Consider the following 24,523-nt stretch of genomic DNA (forward strand, 5'->3'; position numbering starts at 1 on the left):
TGCAAAATTGTTCGCAACTATGATTTAAATTATTTATTATAGTTTAATTTTAAACTTCAGATTCATTCTGTAAAATCACAGGAGGAGTTATCTCTAGTCTCTGACTGCCAGAGCAACTGTATTTTTGCTCTGAAGGCGGGTTCTCCAAATGCCTTTTGAATTTTGGTGTTTTCCCGTATCATGAGTCATTACTAGTAAGCAGTATTAGGTAGGATTAATTTAGTTTTTTGCTAATGTTTGCAACTAAGTGGTTCCTTTGTTCCATTTTTGACTACACCTTATGGAGTCTTAACTGCAGGCAGCCCCCGAGCAGGGAAAGGTCCCTTCTCTTACTCTCTGCCTCTCTCCCCTTATGCCTTCTCACCACTTTTCGTCCATCGCTTTTAACAATTAGGAGTCTGCATGTGATCTTTACATCCGACACCAAGAAGGCGCGGTGACTTGGGGTGGCAAGGTGGGGCAAGGAGAGCAAGCAGGGCTGTCTCTTCATTAAATCCAGATTGCTTTGGATTAGGTGTAACGTGAAGTTGAACCCGAAGGCCCCAGATTCATCATCATTTCCAACCCAGGTGATGCTGTGTAATGCCGCTTTCGACCGGAATAGAGTGACTTGTAGTTGGGGAACTCGTAGTTGAGGAGAGTCAAGAGGCCGCCAGTGCTTCATGATTGCTTTTCAGAGATGAAAAATAGGACTCATTGGCGGTATCCTGACTAATGGATTGTGTACAGCTTTATATTTAATACAGTACTGTTTTTTATGAATGTTTTAGGAAAGGGATAATTTGAGTCATAATCACAAAGAGGTAAGTATAAGCATGATTGTTTTGTATATGATTGCATTTAGAAAGATGTGAAACTCTGTAAAAGGACTGATAACTAAAGCTCGCCGTTTCCAAAGCCCACAGTATTTTTAAATGGAAAGGTCAGTGAATTCAGCCCCCTTACCCAGACGATTATTCTTCTCAAATTTCATCAGAATGCTTTGCAGAAAAGTAAATGAAATAGCAATGAATTCTGCATGTACAAGGCACTGGATGTATCACAGCATCTTAAACATGCAAATCTTGATATGGTAAATTAAATACGTATTGCGTCAGATTCCTGGGGTGCCTGATCAGTTTTAACGTCGGTAGGGTGTGGTTTTGCAGTTGGCTTTTGTTGTTTTCTAAGAGTTCACGTTACTCAAAGGAGGTGACCTGCCACTTACCTTTGTTGGCACCTGGATTGTGTGGGCTGCACAGCGAGTGGGAATCCTCTCAGGGATCCTAGGGGTTGCTCAGCTGGAGAGGGAGAGAGGGGAAGAGCGGCAGCCTGTCGGGGCACCGCAGCCAGCCCTGACCCGCCCCTTCTGGCAACAGCCTGGTTTACCCAGATCACTCATGAAACCACAGGCAAAGGCTTCCCTGGGGCAGAAGTGTAGCTACAGCCCTTCGCTGCTTGCCTACAGGACCGAGAGCCTTCAGGGTGTTACATCAGAGTTTCTGCTTTGGGTTAGAAACGCTAATGAAAATAATACTGAAATCATGTTTAATATATTTTTGATTAAAAATGTCCATTATTACTGTACAGTTTGTTAGGAGTCTCCTTTGTTAGAAGCCTTATTAAATTTACTATGATAAAAGTATCTGATTTTTCAAGTGTTTTTCTGTAAAGTAAGACCTAAGCTGGCAATCATAGAATATCTCAAGTTGGAAGGGACCCATAAGGATCGTCGAGTCCGACTCCCTGCTCCTCACAGGACTATCTAATGCTAAACCATATGCCTAAGAGCGTTGTCCAGAGGCTCCTTGAAGTCTGCCAGGTTTGGTGCTGTGACCACTTCCCTGGGAGTCTGTTGCAGTGACCAACCACCCTCTCAGTGAAGAACCTTTTCCTAATGTCCAATCTGAACTTACCCTGGCGCAGCTTCATTCTCTTTCCTCATGTCCTGTTGCTGCTCACCAGACAGAGATCAGCGCTTCCCCTTTCACTGCCCCTGTGAGGGCTTCAGCTTCTCCAAGCTGAAGAAGCCAAGTGACCTCAGCTGTTCCTCGTAAGTCTTGCCCTCGAGACCTTTCACTATCTTGGTCATCCTCCTCCGGACACACTCTAACAGTTTGATGTCTGTCTTGTATTGAGGTGCCCCAAACAGCACACAGTATTTGACGTGGGGCTGCACCAGTGCAGTGTCGAGTGGGACAATCGCCTCCCTTGACCAGCTGACGAAGCTGGGCTTGATGCACCCCTGGACATGGTTGGCCCTTTTGGCTGCCAGGGCACGCTGTTGCCTCATGTTCAACTTGCCATCAACCCAAACCCTCCAGATCTCTTTCCAGGGGGGCTGCTCTCCAGCCTGTCATCCCCCAGTTTGTAGGTATAACCAGGATTACCCCGTCCCAGGTGGAGAAGCCGGCACTTGCTCTTGTGAAATTTTGTACGGTTGGCGATTGCCCAGCTCTCCAGTCTATCCAGCTCTCTCGGCAAAGGCCTCTCTGCCCTCGAGGGAGTCCATAGCTCCTCCTAGTTTAGCATTGTCGGCAAATGTACATTCAACTCCTGTGTCTATGTAATTTATAAAAACATGACAGAGCACTGGCCCTAAAATTGAGCCCTGGTGAACCCCACTGGTGACCTGCCGCCAGCCTGATGTAGCCCTGTTTACTCTAATTCTTTAAGCCCGACCTCTCAGCCGGTATTCTTGGGGTTTTTTTAGATTAGCTAATAGGTCAGGAAGATCTTTCAAAAGCTTGTTAGGTTGTCCTTAGCTTAATCTCACTTTTCTTTTATATGGATTAAATTTTACTCATGAACTAAGGAGCTTTTTGAATTTTTTATAAGTGCTACTTCTGTGAAAGTTTTAGTTCACATTCATGAGTGATAGGTAACTGGTTTTCCATTTTAAACTTTCATTACATTGAATGTTCACATTTAACCTTTTGTGATGTGTGCTTTCTGTTGATGTAAGTAAAATATTATGCCAATCCTTTAACTTAAGGAAGAAACATGGCTTTTAGCCTCGCTTCTTGTAGAAACAAACGTATACTTTGGATTTATTTCGTATCAGTGTAAGAAGTTGTCCTTGGTCTCGTGGACAACCTCGATGGGGCTCATGGAAAGGGGTGGGAAGAGCATTGGTGGAAGGAACCAGGTGTTGTGCTGGAGGAATTGATTTTCTTTGTCATCTTGAGAGCTCCTGAAAACAAAACTTACTCCTAGTGCTCATTAATGATAACCTTAAAAGAATAAAAAGGGAAGGGGAAAAGGAAGGGAAGGAGCGTGGAGATTGAGTGCTATCTATCTGCCTTGCGACCTGGTTGACTGCGTAAGGTTTTCTCTTTTGATGAGGCTGCGGCTCATGGATAGCCCCAGTATTTCTCATGAAGGTTGTACTAGGTTTGACTGGGACAGAGTTAAATTTTCTTCATAGTGGCTGGTAGGGTGGTGCTGTGCTCTGGGCTTGTCATGGAAAGAGTGTTGATTGATAGGACAGGGATGTTCTCCTTACCGCTGAGCAGCGCTTCTCACCCACCCCACCCCTCCAGCGAGTGGCCAAGAGGTTTGGAGAGGACACAGCGGGGACAGCTGTCCCCAGCTGACCACAGGGACGTCCCAGACCATGTCATGCCATGCCATGCTCCGTGACAAAATTGGAGTGGGGGGGAAGTTTGCTGGGGCTGCTGTTGTTTAGGGACTGGCTGGGTATGCTGGGTATTGGTTGGCTGCTTTTTGGGGGGGGTTGGGGTTTTTTTGTTGTTTGGTTTGTTTTTTTTGTTTGGTTTTTTAACTTATTAAACTGTCTTTATCTCAACCCCTGACTTTGCTTTCTTTTACCCTTCTGATTCGCCCCCGCCCATGCCACTGCGGAGTAGAGAGTGAGCAGCTGTGTGATGCCTGCCTGGGTATAAGCTCCACTTGGAATGCAGGTGCTACTGCTAATAACACAAACCGGGATTTACAGCTTTGGCGACTGGATCCGAGTCTGGTGCTGGCAGCACATGCTATATCCCATACCGTTCTCTTTATATTTAAGGTGGAAGGATCAATTAGAAACATTCCTCATAATAAGTGGTCAAAAATAATGAAGTAGAGATCGTTTATGTCACGCTGAAAAAACTAACCAAAGTCACAGAGCCATCTTTAAACTTAGCCTGTAATTTTTAAACTGGATAAAAAATACAAGTTAGCTACTCTTTCATTAAGCATGGTTACAAGTACCTGTTACTGTTCCCTGGACGTGAATGTCTCCTAGCAGTCCATTCCTCAGCAAAACCAAGCTTTCTCAATGTTTTCTAATGCTTTTAATTACGGGTGGTCCCGCAGCCCGGCGCGGGTCAGGGGGATGTATGTGCCTCAGAGCAGCGGTGGCTAAACCAGCCCTGAACAAGCTGCTCCACCGCTACTGGAAGGCACCGGCACCAGAGCACGGCTCCCACCGCTCCCAGGGCATCGCACTTTCCCTGGACAAAGGTGCTCTGGAGGGAAAACAGGTCAGAGCTCCCGCTGCGGGCTGGGAGAAGGGCTGCTGGTCAGCGGGAGAGCAGCACTGCCTCCAAGGGTCATTATTACAGACAAACGCACCGCTCTTTTTTCCTAAGTAAACCCAAGGACAAGGAAAGGCCTCTCCCCACTGCCAGAGCTTCCTGCTGAAAAATAGCAGTATGAACAGTGGTGGTGGGAGAGGGGGAAGTGTCAGTATTTACATCACTCCTTTTGAAGTACCCAGAGCCCTTGCAGGGGCAGAGAGGCCACAGTGCCCCAGCCACGGCACCTTCAGCCCTAAGTCATCCCTGGGTTTTGTATAAGGGCACAGGGAAGAGATACATCTTTTGTGACACACTTTAGAGAACCGTGGTGAATAGCTGGGCTGGTTTTTTGTTGTTTGTTTTTGTGTTTTTTTTAAAGAAGGAATTATTATGGAGCAACTAACAATCTATGAAGAACTTTTATCACCTAATACTCCTTAAGACATTGCACCTTGTGAGAGTACATATGCTGTATCTCAGGAGATGGCGTAAGATCAGAACTACTACTCTGGTGTAAGATCAGAAGAACTACTGATGGACACACTTCTCCGTGAAAGAGTCACTTGCTCCAAAAGGGACACGTCAGTAGCAGCACAGCATTTTGTCGCTGAGTATCCTGGTTGCCCGTATTTGGGAATGGGGGTAAGAACAGAAGGTCCCAATCACTGTTTGAGCATCCCGGGGAACGCAGTAAAAAGTCAGCATCTCTTCTCGCGTCCTGGCAGTCTGGTTTTTGTAATATTCTTAGGCAGAGCAGGCACTTGGCTGCCAGGGAAGCAAACGCTGCTTAAGCCACGGGGGCAAGGCGCCAGCTGGAAGCAGCCCACGAGCCGCCCATTGGCCCATGCAATGTAGCACGATACGACTTTGATCAGCTTTCATGTACACAAGACTTGTTTGTACTAGAAAAGTGACTTATACGGTGAATACCACCTCTGGGAGTAAAAGAGATTTTGCTTATTTTACCCTGGAAAATACAAGCAAGTAACTGCGAGTTTGATTTAGCCTTAGCAATAGCTTCATTTTCTTTGGTGTAAGCCAATACTCATGTGTCCGTTCCCTCCCTTACTTCTAGCTGCTTTTATTTCCAAACTTCTGTACCCTCGAGAAAGGCGAGCTTAGTTCAGTCTGCCAGGCTTTTTTGGTAACGAGCATCTGTTATTTCATTAATTACCTTTCCTCAGCTGGTCAGAAACCCAAAGGCTTTCGCGTGTACTGTCTTTAATAGGTGGCTGTCACTGTTAATTCAACTAACAAATTCCTGCCCTTTATTTAAAACAGTGGAAGAAGTTTATTATAACTTAAAATAGCTGCTGCTCCACATGCGAGTTCAGGGCACCTTTTGAGATTACCTACTGCTTCATGGTTTCTCGCCAGCTTGCCTTCTAGAGCCATCCAGCATCTCTCTTCCTTTATGGAGGCGAACTGCAGAAACTATTTTTGGGAAAGGCGGGGAACAATAATAATAAAAAAAAATAAAATAAATCAGTCCACATCCACAGGAGTTGCATATTTGTTGTACTGATATATTCCAGGCTTGTGTGGTTTTTACATTTATATAGTTTACATTTTGCTTGACCCATAAATAACACTTGCAAGATTAAGAGGGCCATAGTTTAGAGAGTATTTACAGAGCCCCACCATGCATACAGAGCTTTTAATACCTAGTAGACAAAATTAAGCTGTTTTGCACTAAACATTTTTCAGTATTTTTCAACTTAAAACCCCTGACTAAAATACAAGCAATATTTCATCCATAATGCTGCTGTTAAACCCCTAACAAATCTAGTTTGATATTGTAACAAACTTCTTCAAATTCAGGGATATAAAAATATTCAGCTTTTAAAATTTTAACTGTACAATATGTACATTAGTATTTGCACTGTTAAATTATGAATACATTTAAGCCTATGAAATACTACATTATAAATATCAATTATTTTTTTTTATTTTTTGATTTAGAATTGCAGCGAATACATTTTAAAACCTGGATAATGCGTTTGAAAAGACACGATTCCGGAGCCTAATCCTTTAAGCCCTTATGAAAGTATTCGTTACGCAAGTAGATTCGTTGACTTCAACGGGGTTACGTGCCCGAGCAAAGGACTCTCCGCAGTTAGTTCTACCTCTTCTCTCACTGCTGGGGGGTGGGAGCCACGGCATAACGAGCATCATCACTCATTGGCAACCCATTCCAGCAGCTGAACTAATATCTTCCTTTAAACAGGCACAAAAAAAGCCCCAAACCCTGACAGAGGCATGGAATTCTTAAAAAATTGTGGAGGAAAAGCCATGAAATTCACACATATAAACTATTTACTGCTGCTTTAGGCTACGGCAAGGCCTCAAGCATTTCAGCTCCCATGTTCTGATTTTTGCCTCCTTAATAGTGGACTCTTTGGAAAAGGAGCACAATTAAAAACAAACCAAAACCAACCATTTTTTTGTAAGGGACCTTGAAGGAGGAAGAGTGAACTTTATCAATGAAGAAAGGGCACAGTACAGAGCCTTCTTTTTCCTGGCAGTAAGAGGAAAAAGTTGAAGATCATCTTGTGTGGGTAGAGCTACAGCACAGGACCATCAATTTTATTTATTGATCTTTGTTGAATTCCCCCTCTCGGATAATTCAACGTAGGTGAATAGCGAGCATAAAATAAAATGTCTACAAAAAGTCTGTATCAAGAACTGCAGTAACCGTATTTTGAGAGCTGAAACATCGTTTGTAAACCTGGCAGTATCTGAGCAGATCATCGTTTTGTAAACCTGGCAATATCTGAGCGGGTCGTCATTTGGCATGGTGACACTTCCGAATGTTACTTGTACAACATAAACTCTGGCAGGGTTATCATTTACACTGGCAAAGCATTAGGAACCTCAGCAACTTGCCCAAGTACAATTATTAATATAAAAAGATGTGGTTCGAACTGTAGCTACAGAGTTGACAGGTCTTCCCAACTGTTAAAGCAAATTAAGAAATGATGCAGTTTTTTCCTTTGTGTCCCCTCTTCTTCTTTGATTTGGTTGTCCTTTGTCCAAACTGAGAACTAGATAACGCAGTAGTTGGACTAGAAAGGTCATCTGTATAGTATGGGTATCTCAGTGACCGTGGCTGTGGAATTGGTTGTCCTAGAAAATATCCTTCCTCTTCAGAATCGGATGATGAGGATGAAGTTGAACACCAGGAGTCATCTTCCTCACCATACAATCCAAAAAATTTATCAACCACCTGATTCCGCAGTGCATAATCAGACCTAGTATGGGCATATTGTCCATACAGCTCCGCATTTTGAATGTATGCCCGAATCTCACGGGAGCTTCTATTTTGAATAAATTTTTCATGATCCTGCGGGGAGTAATACCGAAATCTCTCTCTTGGAGAGCATCTTCTTTCTGCGGCCAAGTTAAGTGCATTATCTGAACGAGACTTCCTACTTCTTCTACGATGATGAGAAGGCCGATTGCCACGCTCTTCAAAATGGTAGACACGCCTACGAGTCCTTTCACTCATTGGAGGCTGACGTATTTCAACATTCTCGTAACTTCCATTATCAATAACATCATCTGAAAACTTCACTTGCTGTGGCCTAGACTGGGATTTAGATCTTCTCAGTACAGGCATATGCACTGGCTTTTCCTCTGGCAAGACCTTTTCCTGACACAACTCTGAGCTCAGACTCTTCAAGGACTCTGTGCTCCGGTGGAGCATTGAAGAATTCAGAGTTCCCATGTTGCTCATTTTCTCACAGTCCTCTACCTCCAGTTCTTGGAAAGTTTGCAAAGAGTAGAGAGATGGCCGTGGTTTGCCTTCTCCGTCCATCGAAGCTCCTGTGGTGGGAATGGAGAAAGGAGGAAAACAAAATGAGAGGACTATCAAAGAGATAAGTATTGTAACAAAATATTAAGCATTTCTTTCCAGTAAAGCAGACCTTATTAGTGCCTTTTTTTTTTAACTATTACCAAAATAAGTAGCTTCATAGAAGAGTAAGTTTTGTTTTGACTTGAAATATTTAAGTATTAGCTCTGATTACCAAAGAATTAGCTAATATTAGGACATCAAGAGCGGAAGAAGTTTAATGAGTTAAGAGCTTAAAGAGTTAAGAGTTAATTTTAGAGCTAAGCCTCTAGGAAAAAAAGAAGTACTTAAAATTATTCTACAGTCCATGCTTGCCATTTTTAAGGCAAAAATATTTCATGTTTCTGGTATCGCTAAATTCAGTATTCCAGCTGTTGCTACAGGAAAGCCAGGCTTACTGCCTCGCAAAGACAGATCCTTACCCTCCAAAAATCATCATCAGTAACCTGGCCTGGTATACTCCAGGTTTGTGTCCAATGACCCTTCATTCCCACAACAACAGTGCCATCTGCCCCGTGACCTTCCTGGGTGCAACACCTCTGGTTCCTCCTCCTCCCGTGCCCCCCTGAACCAAGCTCCCCTCATCAGTTCCTTCGTTACCGCTTGGGCAACGCAGCACGTGGTCGGGCCTGCGCTACACAAGTAGCTACAAGAATTCAGGTTACAGAAGGAAAGAAATGAAGAAGAGGAGAGGACAATTTTTAAAATGGGTGTCTCATACCTAACTGTCAGGTTTGGGGTTTTTGTAGGGAAATGGCAAGGGAAGGTTAACACACACGCACACACACAAGGACACTTGCGTATCTGACTTTTATCCCTTTGGCTAATTTCAATCACGTTTGACGAGGAGGTTCCCAAAAGTGGAATATCAGTTTCTCTTTAGTCAATGGAGAAAGATAATCTCATAAACCTCATTTCCTAAGGCTACGAAGGTTACCATCCTTTCAGATTTTCTACATATTTTTACAAGCAAATCAGGAAATTACCTAAAGTGTTTTGCCGATTATCTTTAATATTATCCTAGTATATAATGCAAGTTCTTGTACTTAAGGTATGGAAAAAAAATAAATCTTCATTTGCCCAAAGCGGTGGTTTGTATGTAACAAATGCATAGTTCAAGACCATTCTTACTCTGTTTAACGTTATGGATTTTTTTGTTATGAGCAAAGGAAAGGGAAGTAGAAGAATTCAAATAGAATTTAAGTAGCAGAAATGTATCTTGTGGAAGAATATGTGCTTGATAAAAGCCATTTCCTACTTTACATGCGTCTCTTGCTACTAAAGCGTTTTAGAAATCACAGATATGTAAAGTTCAGAATACTCCAACGCGCATGCTTTGGTTGACCTCTCCATCAAAACCAGTCATTTTTTCCCCCATTACCTGTTATGTTAGACAAAGCCAAAGAATCCATCGAGTCTCGAACACTTTGTTCTTGCTGTTTCAGGTCAGACAAACATTCAAGTGAGCCTCCATACCACGGTGTTTGGTCATGTTTGTATCCTGACGCCCCGTGTTCCATGTCTAGCTCCTGGATTTTCCTGCTGCTGGCAGGGCCTGGGTGGCTGCCATAGGCAGAGTCACCCAAGCCATCTTGCGACTGGGCCCAGTACATGTCTGCTTGATACTTCTTGCTTGCTAGGCTTGGATTATTCTTTTTCAAGTCCAACTTGCTCTTGACCACGCTATCAGAAATCCAGTGTTCGCTTGATCTAATGTCTACTTCAGCGGGCTGTTGGAAGAGGCTTTTATCACCAAACTTCAGAAGCAGTTGAGTCATGTAGTCTTCATGTTCAGCCCATTCTTCAGGGTCTTCAGGCATTTCTTGCTCTACTCTTCCTTTCCAGAAGTCTTCATTAACAAAGCTTGCCTCTTCCCTTGAAAGGCTTAAGTCATCCAGCTTACGAGAAAGAGTATCATCGGCATTGCCTGAAAGGCCAGGAAATTTGTAGTTGAGGGCTGGGGACAGGAGGAGAGACTGGCGGCACTGGTCGGCTGACCGGCTGCTTTTTCCCATGCGGACGCTCCTCCTGGAATCTCTGGATCGAGCAGACTGAAATGCAGAATCGGAAGAGTCAGAGGCGTGAACATCCTCTCCCAAGCTGCAGGTTTTTGAACAGTAAATCTGCCCTTGCTTTGGAAGGAAAGGGCAGCCAAGCAAAGAGGTCTTGCACTGAGCACAAGAAAAGCAAGTCTCTGTGGCGTGCCAGTGCTGTCCATCATAGGTCATCTGAGCATGGTCAACACCTGGAAGGGGAGAAAAACGCAACGCTTTAGGTTTCTCTAAAAAAATTACTTGCAGAATCCACAATTCTGGAATGTGAAATAATTTCATAAATTGGCTTTCCCTTGATTTTTAAGTCTAATGCTTAAAGAGGACATACTTACCAATGTGTTCCCCACAGGTCTCACAGTATTCCGCATAGAGGGATTCAAAACAGTTACAGCAGAACGGTCGCCCATCCTTCATGATGTACCTCTGTCCACCCAGGATTGTTTCGCACTCAAGGCAACAGAAGTGCTTCATGTGCCAGTGGCGACCCTCAGCTTCTGTACACTCATCAGCAAAAATGATCTTTTCAGAGATAAAAAGTAAACTTTTAGTTAAAGCGGCCCAAACCTCACCTCGGGACTCAGTATTCATGCAGTTCACGTACTAAGTTTATTTTTTATTTAGCTGCCTTTTGAACACAAAGATAGAGACAGCAACTCCCACAGCAACTGCGGCATTCTAATCTTTCTTCAAACGGGAAAGAATTAGGAAAACCTGTACTTTTAAAAAGCCAAAAATTAAATGAGAACATAAGAACTCATCAATTAAAGAAGCTGCTATCAGGATGATATTTTGGAATACTTGTACAGATCCTCTTTCTAATTCAATCTACAAGATTCAATTCTAAATACAAACAGGTATGTGCTTTCTAAATACCATCTCATTGCTTGTAATACTGCCAATTTGACGAGATTAAACACCCCTCAGCCTTCAGACGCATCTATGCATCAGAGTCCGGACTTCTTAAACGAAGGCATCTGAAGTTTGTAATTGCCAAGGTGATTCGATTTGTTAACAACAGAAGTGTGGATTGGCTCTAAAACATGAATTATTTACCTCGTCACAGGCTGAACATCGAGGCTTGAGAAGTTCAGCGTGGTGTCTGCCGCAGTGAATTTTCCCATCTTGGTAGAAGTAGATAAGGTCAACGAGCAGCTCGTTGCACGTGAAGCACACAAAACAGGAGGGATGCCAGCACACCCCGGGCCCAGCTCTCGAGGCAAAAACTGCGACTTCACCGCCATTTACTTTTGTACCACACTAGGAACAAAAACAGAGAGTGAACACTCTTCTCATCTCAAACTACTAACTTCTGGCACTTTAAGCTAAGTTAAAACAACAAACACAATATGCAGGTTTTATTCCAAAATTCTGACAAGAGGGAAAAAAATATTCTCAATTTTGGTCTGTGCATCAACAAACCTTTTGTGAAGAGAAGTTTATTTTATACATAATAACATTTTTAAGCATGTGCCCGTTTTCCATTGTGAGTCAGCAACGTTTTTTTTTTCAGTAGGAAATCTATCAAAGAGTCAGTTCACTCCCAGTGTCAAAGATTGCATCTTGCTTAAGCAAGCACTACCTTCTTTCTGTTTACGTGCAGTTTCAAAAATACTTTTTTGTTGTTGTTGTTTTTTTTTTTTGTGTTCAGACATAGAGAAAAGCTTACACATAATATTGAGATACTGTTGTTTTCCATTATTCAGCCCGCTGGCTGGCTTATGGCACCAGTAGCATTACCTGTTCACAAACCGCGTGCATCACTGCTCTTGAGAGTAGTTTAATAGTGCCTCGGCCGAGCGCCTCCTTTTTGCGCTGAGAGCTGAACATCTGCAGTTCCTTCTTTTCTTCCTCGCTTAAAGACTGGCAGTACCTCACCTTCCAGTGAAAACGCAGGAAAACTTGGTTTAGATACTGAGCTTTTAAAGTAACAGATTAATAAGCAAGTGCATATATGCAAGAAATTCATCAGGCATGCCAGCAATTATCATTAAGCTTGTCTTCTCTACCATCTGAATATTTAGCTAATATGGCATAATACAAAAGGAGTACAGAGAAACATTTTGCACTACAGGGAAAAAAACCCCACCACAATAAACCAAGTAATTGTCTAGGCAAAAAATAAGATTTTAAAAAGCCCAACCAAAACCTGCTGCTGTCCTAAAATAATGGATGGAATGAACCTAAATCAGCCATAACATTGTCCTTTAGATTTATGGTTAAGTGCCCGCAACTAAGTATTGCGGTATACACAAGATCTTGACACCCCCGCCCCCTTTCCTTACAAAGGGCTTGTTTGTTATTTCCACTTCTACTCCAAATTACACTGCATATCTGAGATGCAAACCTTTTACTATCACAAAGCATCCTTTTTGTGTGCTACAATGCAATGCCAGGAATTTGTAGGTTCCTGGTAATTGGTGGGTGGCTGCAAACACTATAAAACCAACTTGTGTGAAGTTTATTGCAGTGACACCAGCCTCCCCAACAAGCAAAGGCAGTGTCCTTCCAGACAGCTCTTATCTGCACACAAGCCAACCGGACAGCCGAACAATGGCCTCAGTGTACACACCGTGCTGCTTTATAGGTCAGATGCCACCGCAGGCCACGGTTCAGGCTTGTCATGAATACGCAGGTAGGTCGTTCTCCACGTCAAATCCGCCAGGGAGACCGAAAGCCCTGACGGTGCATCCTAAATTCTGTATTTACCTCATTATCGTGGGGCGGCAGCTGATAGAGGAGTTGTTTAATTCGGTGTTTCTCTCCGGGGCTGTTAACGTAAGGGACCTTCTCCTCCGGCAAGCAGGCGAAATACAGCTGGACCTGACCAGGAGGGACGCAGAGTTTAGACGGAGGGACGCACGTCACCCAGGCACTGCAAGCCCCCTTCAGCTACTGTTTTGTCTCGGGTCTCATTTCCGAAGGAAGACGGTTGCGCTACATTAGACCCCTGACAGGGTTTGCGCTGAAAATACGAGACCCAGATGAACCAGCTCAGCAAACCTGAATTGTCTCTGATAAAACTAGCACCCAGCTGCTGAATTGCTTTTCTGGAATGCAATTTGCGGTGACAATTGGGGGCGGGGGGGGTATCATAAATTATGCACATTTAATGTTCTCATTATTCCCACCCCCTTCAGGGCTGGTCAACAACCCGGTGGAAATTCCAAGTTTCCCTCCGCAATTTACCACACAAGGCATGAAGCCTTCCAGAAAACAGCCACTATATAAACAAATTTAATTTGCTCTCTGCGTTTTACACATTGTTGAGACAAAAGCTGTTTTGTAGTCTCCTGCTGATCAGGTTCACCCAAAGCATCAGCTTTCATTGCTTCCATGTGGGCTTTGGTAAGAAGGTGGAAACATCCTTCCCTTGGGAGGAGGCTGGATCCAGCCGCATTTCAATCGGATGCAAATTCGCTATGAAATTTTCACAGGCTGCGTGTTTTTGATAAAGAAATCAATATTAGGTGTACGCACCTATCAATCTTCACTTTATTTATTTTTTATTTTTCCAGAAGAAAATTATGACAGGAAAGCTGTAATGAACACTATGACAAAGGCCAATGGCAAAAAATATTTTCGTGGAACAGCTCCAGATTTATAGTTTTTCCCTATGCAGTTTCCAGCTTGTCACGAGGCCTGGGGCTGTAAATAAGAGCTGACTATTGGCAAAAATATTACTTGCCATCCAGATTTAAATAATGCTCAGGTCAACAGCTTATTGCTGTGCAAGACAGATGAAAAAGAAGGAGTAATCAGTCACTTGACTCAGGAAACAATCAAAATTATACGGGAAAGGTTGTACGAAATATGACTTGGTCTTCATTTAACCGAAATTTAAACATCGGAAGTCTACTGTAAGCCCGCTTACTACTGACTGTATTTCAAGAAGCTCCACAAAAAGATAACAACATGCAGTAAGATAAAGATACTTTATGCCCTTTTCTCAAGTTTATTGGACTGTTCTCAAAATAAGTCATCCTTCTTGGAAAAAAAAACCTTTAGTGAGTTTGAGCTAGCTGGATTATGAGGATATTTTAGGGCACTTAATTGCTCTGGCAGAATGTTAGCTTGCCGTTTGCCTCAAGGTCTGATTCATCAGGATTCCTATATATGCTTAAGTAAGTAACAAAAAGAGTTTCCCTAAAAATAGCCCGTTATTTGTCATTCCTGCTGACTTTTTACTTTTTTCATGATTAAGAAAAATCTCTGCGTAGTGAAAAGGAGACATCTTCTGCACCTTTATAACTAGGGCCTGTGTTAGGTTGCCAGCTGCAGGAGGGTTGCTCTGCCTCCGTTAGCAGACGCTCCAAAGCCCCTCTGTCCGTTTAACACTGAAGTCCGAGTTGTGGATATTACCGAGTACACAGCTCCAGCACAGTTGCAATACCATCACGTAAACGAATACCCTGAGAGGTTCATTTTGATCTCCCGTAGCCACTTACTCATCAATAATTTCACTTTTATTTCCATTACGGTGATGTTATAAAAGATAAAGAAGAAAAGGGAGAGGGGAAGGAACATCCCAACCAACCCACGAGCGTCAGCTCCAGAGACCGTACAAGAGAAATCCTGGCATGAACAAATGGCAGGCATACAACTATTTAAACAAGCGTAAAATACATTACAACTTGTCACAGTGACAGAACGCTTCCGTTTATGTGCGCTGTAGTAACATACATGTTCTAGATGTCAAATGCCTAATTATTTAAAGAGTTGTACAACTGCAGTGAAGTATTGGCCAAGCAGCACAATGCCACGAGGTATGCCATGGGCTTTAATTTAACCTAGTAACTTATTTCAAAAAGAAGGCAAATTTCAACGCTGCTTTTAGACTTGACAATACATACCTCTGCAGCACATGTTTATTGGAAAATCTTGACTGGGAACTTTTTTTTGGAACATAAAACGTGAGGTGTTGAAGATTTAAAGCTCCCTAAACACAGCCTCATTGGAATAGGAAGCAAAACAAGAAGCGCTGTAGACGAATTTAGGTTTTATATACATCATAATAATTTAATTAGACTTGTAGAGGCAGCCTGTCACTCCCTTAGACAGTCCTTACAAGGCTGATTTGAAAAATGCCGGAGCACAGTTGGTACCTGCTCTGGCCTGAGGCCAGGGGGGACCCAGGCGTATTCTTCCAAGGCACAGCCAGAGTCATCGTCAGATGTTGAGCTTCGCTGACACCCGAAAACGAGATTGTTGGCTTTGGGCTCCATCTTCAATGGCGTAAGTGTGAAGCGTTAAATATTTCAGCTGCAGCTCATGAAGCAATTGATCTGGAGGAAGAGATTAACAGAGCTTTAATAAATTTGAGCACGCAACAACTAACTAATTATCAGTGCAAATGATCTTACAACAGTTTAGTATTCCTTGTGTTGCCCAGAACAATAAATGATTGAAGGATCATGACAACTTGCTACAAGCAATTCAAAAGTGCTTAAAAGAGTTGTAAAAATAAAACTACTCAAGAAAAAAAAAATAGACGCATGCTACCATGTTTGGCAACCACGATGTATTTCAATATTAACGCACTTGTTATCTTTCACACTTCTGCTTGTTTCACATCACAGGTTACATGTAAGTATATCAAGGAAAGACTCGTCGAGCAGATATTAACTAAAGGAACAACACGAGCTCTCCCTGAAGTCATTACTACCACCAATCCGGTAACACAAAAGACATGACAACCCCCTGTCAAAAACTAAAGAAATCGTTGGGAAAAGACAGTTGTGCAAGTAGCATCCTGTTTTTCCCAAGGTAGGCACAGAGCAGCGAGCATCTGCTGGATTCCTCTGAGAATGTCGTTTTAGCTGTACCGGAGCGGAAGGGCGTTGGTCCAGTTAAATATCTGAAATCCAATTATGTCAGATTGGGCTCTCTATAATACATCGTGATTGTTCTGTTAATTTAAAACCCTACAGGGAGATGCTTCTGTTGATTCATGAAGCCTGCAAAGCTTAATATCAGTGGGATCATTTTGAGTCACAACTGGCAAAGGCAGCTCTCACCAACATCCGCAGCATTCTGCAGTAAAAAGCTTATTAAGATAAATATCTTTCATTAATTCTAGCAGAAGTTCTTAGGAAATTCAGTGAATTAGGAATTAGTTCTTAGGAATTTCAGTGAAGTACAGATAACCAAAAGCAGAGAGGATGTATTGTACCAAGACAGACACCCTGACCACTGGAGGTTGCTTTTACAGTACAACGTTACACATGAGCTGGGCCTTCCCCGTTTTAGGCAATTCTTTCACCTATTCATCTAAACACAGACGCAATTTTGTCAGTGCTAGATCTGAGCTGTACAGACTTTTAATCTCCTTGATGTATAACCTTGCTCATGTGTCTAAAAGGGAGAACAATCTAAAAACTTCTGGTGGGTCCCACGCTACATTTTCAGTCTCGTCACCACCATATTACAGAAAATAAGTCGCTGCTAGATCACAGGTGGAAGAAAGATTTAAGACCATGTACCCAAGTATTCTGCTAGTTACTCAACAGGAGTTTATCCTTCGTCAGGCGTGAGGCACTGGTTAGTGCCAGGCTCTGTTGATTCCGTACGTAAACCCAAACCTGCTCCCATAAAAAGCGACCACATGCATCCAAAGCTACAACCTTGGAGAAATTACAATACTTGGTATTACACAGTCTATTTACCCCTGTTCTCAGTAAGTCTATACATTCCCACACCCAACAAAACCAGATGGGATTACTTAACTCTTCCACTGTGCTAGTGCTTGAAAAATTTAACTTGTTTTTTAACTTTACTCCAAAAACTTCTGGTTCGAAAACATGTGCGCTATTTTTGGTGCACTGCTAAGATGCCAACATGCTTCTATGACACTGCATAGCCGCACTGTAATAAAAGATTAATTTAATATTTGATGGGACAAGCAAACCTGCCAACCTCCCCTTTGAGAACAGGCTATTTCCACAAAGCTTGTCAGCTGTCAGGCAAATTTCTGAAATCTTACTCTAGCTGAACAACTGAAGGTTAGCAAAACAGCTTCCGAGCTTAACATCTGCATATTACAACCTCTGTCAAGAAAGGCGAGTAAAACCAAACTCAGTCCTAAAAGCTCAATCCTGTATATTTAAAATATAAAGACAGACATCCCAGGACGTACTAGATCCCCTGAATTAATTTCCTTCAGAAACAGATAATAAGGCAAGTGATAAAAACCCGTTTACCCTCTCCACGTTCTAGTGGAAATGAAGTCAACCATGGCTTTTGTTATTGTTTTTATAAAACTGGGGGGGCAGGGGAGGAGGGATGGAGGAATACTGAGATGCAGTTAAAAAAATCACTGCTAACAAAAAAGGCAACGGTGCTCACTGTTGCAGATGGATGGGGATGCTCAGGTTGGCAGCTTCTGTCCTGCATCATCTATACCCAAATAATTCTTAAGTATAAAGTCACTATGAGCGTCATTGAGAAGCCCAAGTCCTTCCAAGACCATAGAATCACAAAATGGTTTGGGTTGGAAGGGACCTTAAAGATCATCTAGTTCCACCCTCCCTGCCATGGGCAGGGACACCTCCCACTAGACCAGGCTGCTCAAAGCCCCATCCAGCCTGGCCTCGATGATCTTAGCAGCAGATGAACTGTTTTATAGTTTCCCTTCAGAGAAAGGCAGATATCTGGTTTACAATAATGTGCCACCAGCTGACGCCTAAACTGGTATTTCCAACTCTTAAGGCATTGCAACACAAGAACTTGTGTGGGTCAGACTGTCACTTTTCAAGAACTGACTCCTGCCCAATAACCCAGGAATAAAAGGAGTCACTAGGTGAGACATCTTTGCCAACATTTCACTAGACCTTAACTGCACCACAGGAAGCAGATCTGAAATGTAATTTAGGCCAAGGGACAGGTTCGGCTCTGCCAGTCCCCGGGCACTGGAGGGGGTGTGCCCCGTCCGGCTCACATGGCACCCGGTGCTCACAAGCACACACGGGTAATTGAGTAATTGCTTCATGTTCATCATTCAAAAACCTCTCTCTGTAAGATCAAAGAATAACTTCTCCGACTTAGTTTCTTTCCTGGAAAGACAAGGAATCAAAACAAAATCTGAATGCACGCAGACTTGTTAACTTTTCTGAGGATTTTTGATCACTAAGGCTACACGTCACTTCTACGTGGCAAAATGCAGCGCTGGCTAATGTTGGGATTTCAACTACAGCAAAGGTATGCAAGCACAAAAGCGTTGCCTAATTCCAAAGGAAGACAAGGCTTTGGTACAAGAGAGATCACGCTGCTTTTCCACAGAGGCTGATCCTGCCTGGGCCACCTCTGGCCCATCCATTCCAGACAGCACGTGCTCCAGCTAGAGAAAACCACAGACCCAACTTCCCAGTGATACAGGGCAGGCTGAAAGTACCTCTGGTAAAGAATAAAAGAAAAATACACCTCACCTCTAACTGTAAAATGCAACTTTACAGTCAGGGTGCTCCTCCCCAGATAAGGCGATTGGAAAGGTTTAAAGCGAGGTTCATAAATCTCAATGAACCCAGACCACTCAAAGGACAGCATTCCCTTTAAAAGAAAAATGCCACCATAGAGCTAATGCTAAACCAGCTATAAAATGACTGACAGTACGCCATATATCAATACGGCCCTGTCACAAATATTGGGGTGGTGCTGAGAATGAGGTTTCCAAACCAGCCCAGCTTAACAGCAGGCTACCTGCAGAACTATTTTAGCAATTGCTTGTTTAGGAGCGCTCCTTCCTCTCCTGCTCACGTGTAATTTGGTTTGCATTTTAAAACTACAGGGTTCTTCCTCCCCCCTCCCCAACCGCACTCATCCTTCAAAGTGATCTGTTTAAAATGATTACATCCTAAGGAGGATTCAAATGAATATAAACAACAGCTGAAAAAATAAATGCTTTCTGAGGGATGAGTAGAAAGGTGGTCTTTCTACTCCTGCCATGACATCTACAAAACACAGCAAGGATGTTTTGTTTTGCTTTCTTAAAGTTTGTGGAACATTTTGAGGTTTCGGCTCTGTTCAAATCCTGCCTCTCAAAAAAAGCTTCTTAGCCTACAAGGAGGTATTTCACTGGCAGCTTGACAACTATGAACAACATAATTGAATTAAACAGCTAAATTTGATTTAAAAATAAAAGCAATTCATAAGTTTTTTTCTACTGATGTATTTAAAAAGACTGTATCGTGACAAAGTTCTTAGAAGCAAAGACAAACTGCACTCCTAATTACAAACCCACGGGTACATAAAACGTGAGGATATCGAACTTAGAGCAAAGCTATTGCTGAACCCCATCTGAAGGTTATCCCCGTGCTAGGATTTCCAGCTCACTGATTATGTTCACCCCTGACCAGATAGAAGAGGTCATGATTTGTGAGCACAGTTAGACAAACATCTCCTTGCCCATCCCCTGCTGTTTTACTCTGTCCTGCAGGGCAAATTGTTTAACAACTTTTTTGTTAGAAGGCTTGTTAACAAGGCTATAGGGGATACAAGATGCATATCACATGCATCCATTCACAATGAAGGCTCAACGAGTTAAGATTAGCATGGCCAGCCCATTCACCTGCTTATTTAATCCCTGATGCATGATAACTACGTTAGAAGAGGAAGGGTGTAATACAGCAGCAATAAACCACCATAAAATAACAATTATGTATTACACGAACGATCAGAAAGCCACATTCCCTAGAGACAGTACAAGTAACGTATTTACAGACTGGGGAAATCTGGATCCAAGCTGATGAGCAGAATTCGTATCAGCACCAGCACATGGCTGCCTCTCCAGCTGTTGGGTCCATTGAGTAACTGAATTATCCAGAGCAGTGGGGGGAGGAACGAAGCCTGTATACTTGTTCATTCAACATTTAGATGGACCCTACAAGTAAAACAAGAACTTTTTTTCCCCCCCTTATGTTAGCCAGCGTACAAGTACCGACAGAAGAGTTCACTGCTTTCCTCCTCTAGCATCCTAGCACAAAGATCACTTTTCCAACTGGAAGTTGGAGGATCCTTCTCAGCGTGATTTCTTTTGACGAGCCACACTGCAAAGACAGGCTACCTGCATTCACAAAAGGAGGAAGCACCGTGACAAAGCATCGCCTCACGCCAGCACATCTGATTTGGATGTATTATGCTTGGCGCTGTGTAGCGCTGATGGAAATACAAGCACACGCTGCAGTTAGGCAAGAACCAAACCTCTAGCCGAGGAAGCGGTATTCTCACGGATGCTTCCCCCCTCTCTCCTTAAGAGGGTGTACAGATTTAGAAAGAAAGCAATCTTGCCTTTTACAGTCTCCCATTGATTTTTTTTAAATTCTATTTTAAACAGCAGCCAGACTTTACTCCAATGTACACATATACTCAGGTTTCACCCCGTCACCTGTTGGCTCCCGAACAACACCCTTCTTTGTTAGGGCTCACAGCCCTCATTTGAGACAAGTTTCCAGAGAAAACACTTCAAGAAAGTGTTCAATAAGTCAGAAGACTGGAGTTGTAAAAACAAAATTCCGCGCATAGCCCGGTTTATTCTGACAGACACGCGTCGCCGTACGCGCCCATCCCAGAGGAGCCCCGGAGACGGTGCCTTCTTCAGCAGGCAGAGCTCCCCGAAGGACAGGGGGGTGTCCCCGTCCCGACCGAGTCTGCAGGACGTTACGGTGGCTCAGAGGCAGCCCCGGGTCCCCGTCCCCCCCCGCCCCGGGCACCCCCCAGGCTCTCCGGCGGACGATCCGGGAGGGAGAGCGGACACCGGCACCCGCACGTTACCTCCTCACAGCACCCAAACAGCGGCGAGGCGGCTGGCGGAGCCGGGAGAGGAGGCGATGCCCGCTGCAGACCCGACCCCGCGGCTCCTCGGCTGCGCTCGCCGTTCCAAACCGAGCCCCCTTTCCCCCGCCCCCGGGGCTGTAAAGACCAAGAGACCCGGCCAGGCACCCGCCCGCAGCTCCCCGGCTCCGGCGGGACGCAGCGTCCCCGGCGCGCTGCTCACCTCGGCCCGGACCGCGGCTCCCCTCCCCGGGCGGGTCCGGAGGAGCGGCCAGCGCCAGGCACGGCCCCGCCGAGGAAGGGGGCGGCAGCAGCGGGGGGGCTCCTCCTGCCCTGCCCTGCCGCTTCCCCTCCTCGTCCCGCCTGCTGGGAGAGCTACCTGCGCCGCCCCCCCACCATCCTCCCTCCCCTCCCCCGGGGCTGCGAGCCGGGGAGGGGGCAGCCTGCCGAGCCGCTCCTCCCCAAACGCACCCCGGACCGGCACCGCCAGCGCCTCCCCCCTCGAGGGGGGGCTCCCCCCGACCCCCGGCATCCCCCGCCGGGAGCAGGAGCGCGGCCCCAGCGCCCCTCACCGCTCCTCCGTCAGGCGGCGGGAGGAATTTCTCCCACCAGCGATGCTCCTCCGAAGTGCTGCCCAAGGCGGGGGGAGGGAGGGAGAGAAGGAGGGCGGGGGGCTACTCCTGTCACCGACCCCGAGGCAGGAAGGGTCGCCGGCCCCGCCGCCTGCCTACCCGGGGGACCAGGCAATAAATTTCTGCGCTCAGGACACGGCGGACAATGTGGTTTAGCGACAACGCTTTTGTTCGCGTTTACGCCTGAAATAGATTTCCCACCCCACCCTCCGCCCCGCTCCGGGGCCGCCCCGGGCTGACCCGGCCCGGCCAGCGCCGTCCCGCCGCATCCGAGCGCACGGAGCGATCAAGGACTCGGATAATGGACGGGAACACAGTTGTTCTAGATCGTTGTGTGTTAAGTAAAATTAATAAAAATAATAATAATAATAATAAAAAAATCAATCCGAAGCTGAGGACCACAGCGAGCAGATGACCGTCGCTGCCTCCTTTGGCACATCTCAAGTGAGAAATAGGCGTCCGAGCCTCAGCTTATGGACAGAAAAGTAACACCCGAGCTACTGGGGCATTTCCTAAATGCTCCTGGACAAACAACTGCCAGCCCTGACATTAACTCCCCCCCCCCAGCGTGGGCATAAAAAGCCCCGAGAGGCGGGTGGTTTGGCTTCAAAGGCTGGCGGGCAGCTTCCTCTCCGGCACCGTGAATGTCACCGTGAACACCGCGGTCAAATTTCCTCTTTCCTCTTCCCTCCCGCTCTTTGTCTCCCTTGGGAAGTCATTATCAAAGGGAATTTATTCGCCCTGCATCTCGGGGGCAAAGCGGCAACCCCCCTCACCCCCCTCGCTGCGAGGGACGGCGGGCAGCGACGACCCAGCCCGCCCGGTTGCCCCCGCGGAGGCCCCGCGGCCGGGGGCTCCTTATCTGCCCGGGCCCGCCGTGCGGGACGGCGACGGGGCACTTCGCAGACACTTATCGCTTCCCCCAGGAACCGAATTTGCATGAATTTAAATTCATTCTTCTCAATTTGAATGGCTTTGCCCGCAGGGTGCTCAGGGGAGTTGGCCCCGACGGGTAAAGGCGCGGCGGCCGCCGCGGGCAGAGGCGCTCAGAGGAGCATCCCGGTCCCCATCCCCATCCCCATCCCCGTCCCCATCCCGTCCCCCCCCGGCCCTGAGCCGGGCACAGGCGAGCTTCGCGGCGGGGCAGGAAGAGCCGCCAGCCCTCCGGCCGTGGGCTGATTAACCAGCGCCAGACGCAGCCCGACAGAAAGGGAGGCTGATGGATCCGGACCAACACCGGGCTACCTGATCTCAAGTCGCAGAGCCTTATCCTGAGTTAATGACGTTAAAAACGTCCCGTCGACTACAGACCCTCCCCACCGCAAACCGGCTGTGCCATGAGATGTGCCCAGGGACCTTCCAGTTACACGGGGAACCGTGGGTGAATGAAGGAGCTCCCGCACGGATCCAGCCCCGTGAAATCAAAGCCACAGTCTGTGGCTCCTGCAGCGTAAAAAAAACTGCTGAAACTCCAGCAAATTAACCAGCTCAAATCCTTCCACACCCCATTTCACTTCCATAAGCAGTTTCGCTGGTTGCACTACCTCCATTCTTAAACTGCTAAGTTGTTTTGAGGTCAAAGTTGGCGTATCACTTGGATGAACTAGAGATTTTGTCAGAGCTTTTGTCGGTGCTGGCTTTACAAGACCCAGACTGTTTCTATTCTGTTTGTTGGACTGAGCAGACCCCATCTGGTGGCCAGCTGAACATCTGCCAACTCCATTCATCATTAATCAAAAATGGAAATGTCAGGAATAATGTTTATTCTTCCCCACTACACGACTGAATTAAATACCAACAATTTGCATACATTGTCTACTCCTTTTCCAGGGGTGCCTGACCTTTTCTTCATAGTTCCCTGCAGCGAGGGCTCACTGCATCCGCACAGCACATTGCAAAAACGAGAATCTCATTTGGGGACTTCTGCAACACAACCAACTCAATGGCCACAGATAAGTTTGCAAAGTTTCCTGACCTAGAGCCTACCGAAGCCAAAGAAGAGATGTTCACTTACTTTACTGGGCAGCCAAACTGTCCCCGATCTCACCAACACTCTCCCTGACACCGAAGTGTTTGAGGGCATACAGAGATAGTTGGCTGCACTGCTCTTTTTTCCCGGACTTTTCTGGCTCGAGTGCGGAAACTGTTATATTGTTCTGGGCAATGCACTTAAAAGATTATCAGGCCAAAAACAACCATTGCGATCTTCCAGCCTGAACTCATGTGGTCATAAGATTTTCCTAAAATTATTGTCTGCATGAAGAAAACATTTGATTTTGATTTAAAAGTACCAGCAATGAAAAACCCGCCACAACTCCTGTTAAATCCGCTACAGCCCTTATTAAATTGTTTCAAGTAGTCAATTATTTTAAACAACTTTTTTTTTTTTTTTTAATATCTCGGATTGCTGTGTTTCAGTGCTCAAACGCTGGATCCTGGATTGGATCATACACTTGAATGTTAGTTAGGCGAAAGAAACAGCTACCATAACTCCCCCTAGGCATCTGCAAATTGTGAAAGTCATTCCTTAACTATCTCTTTTGATTCAGGCTGCTTCCACAAGAACAAAAGTGTTGCTAAGATTTTTTTATTTTTATTTGTACACAACAAATACGACAGCACACATACTTGTTATCTGAAGCATAAACTGTGCTACAGAAGTTGCCCCCGCCAAAAAAAAAAAGCTAAAAAATGACAGGCACAAACTGACTTGCCCTTTAA

At 45.1% G+C, this 24,523-nt stretch overlaps 2 protein-coding genes across 6 annotated transcripts in view; one reads left to right on the forward strand and one right to left on the reverse strand.

The window, feature by feature from the left end:
* PPHLN1 (periphilin 1) overlaps nt 1-1,617 on the forward strand; it is a 73,045-nt gene extending 71,428 nt beyond the window's left edge. For all 3 annotated transcript variants that reach the window (XM_074565438.1, XM_074565700.1, XM_074565527.1), the window contains exon 11: nt 515-1,617. In XM_074565438.1, the coding sequence (XP_074421539.1) occupies nt 515-525 (11 nt within the window). In that variant the 3' untranslated portion in view covers nt 526-1,617. The remainder of the gene's footprint in view (nt 1-514) is intronic.
* Nucleotides 1,618-6,014: 4,397 nt separating this feature from the next.
* PRICKLE1 (prickle planar cell polarity protein 1) overlaps nt 6,015-24,523 on the reverse strand; it is a 67,119-nt gene continuing 48,610 nt past the window's right edge. The window contains exons 1-8 of one of the 3 annotated variants that reach the window (XM_074564702.1): nt 21,743-21,760; nt 15,512-15,691; nt 13,116-13,229; nt 12,147-12,284; nt 11,463-11,666; nt 10,742-10,928; nt 9,737-10,600; nt 6,015-8,327 (exon numbers count right to left, since the gene is read on the reverse strand). In XM_074564702.1, the coding sequence (XP_074420803.1) occupies nt 7,471-8,327; nt 9,737-10,600; nt 10,742-10,928; nt 11,463-11,666; nt 12,147-12,284; nt 13,116-13,229; nt 15,512-15,631 (2,484 nt within the window). In that variant the 5' untranslated portion in view covers nt 15,632-15,691; nt 21,743-21,760 and the 3' untranslated portion in view covers nt 6,015-7,470. Of the gene's footprint in view, nt 8,328-9,736; nt 10,601-10,741; nt 10,929-11,462; nt 11,667-12,146; nt 12,285-13,115; nt 13,230-15,511; nt 15,692-21,393; nt 21,452-21,742; nt 21,761-24,523 lie in introns of those variants that run through there. The other 2 variants (XM_074564611.1, XM_074564525.1) reach the window with 2 other exon arrangements.

The sequence above is a fragment of the Larus michahellis genome, chromosome 1 (genome assembly GCF_964199755.1).
Source record: "Larus michahellis chromosome 1, bLarMic1.1, whole genome shotgun sequence".
Taxonomy (NCBI): Eukaryota; Metazoa; Chordata; class Aves; order Charadriiformes; family Laridae; genus Larus; species Larus michahellis.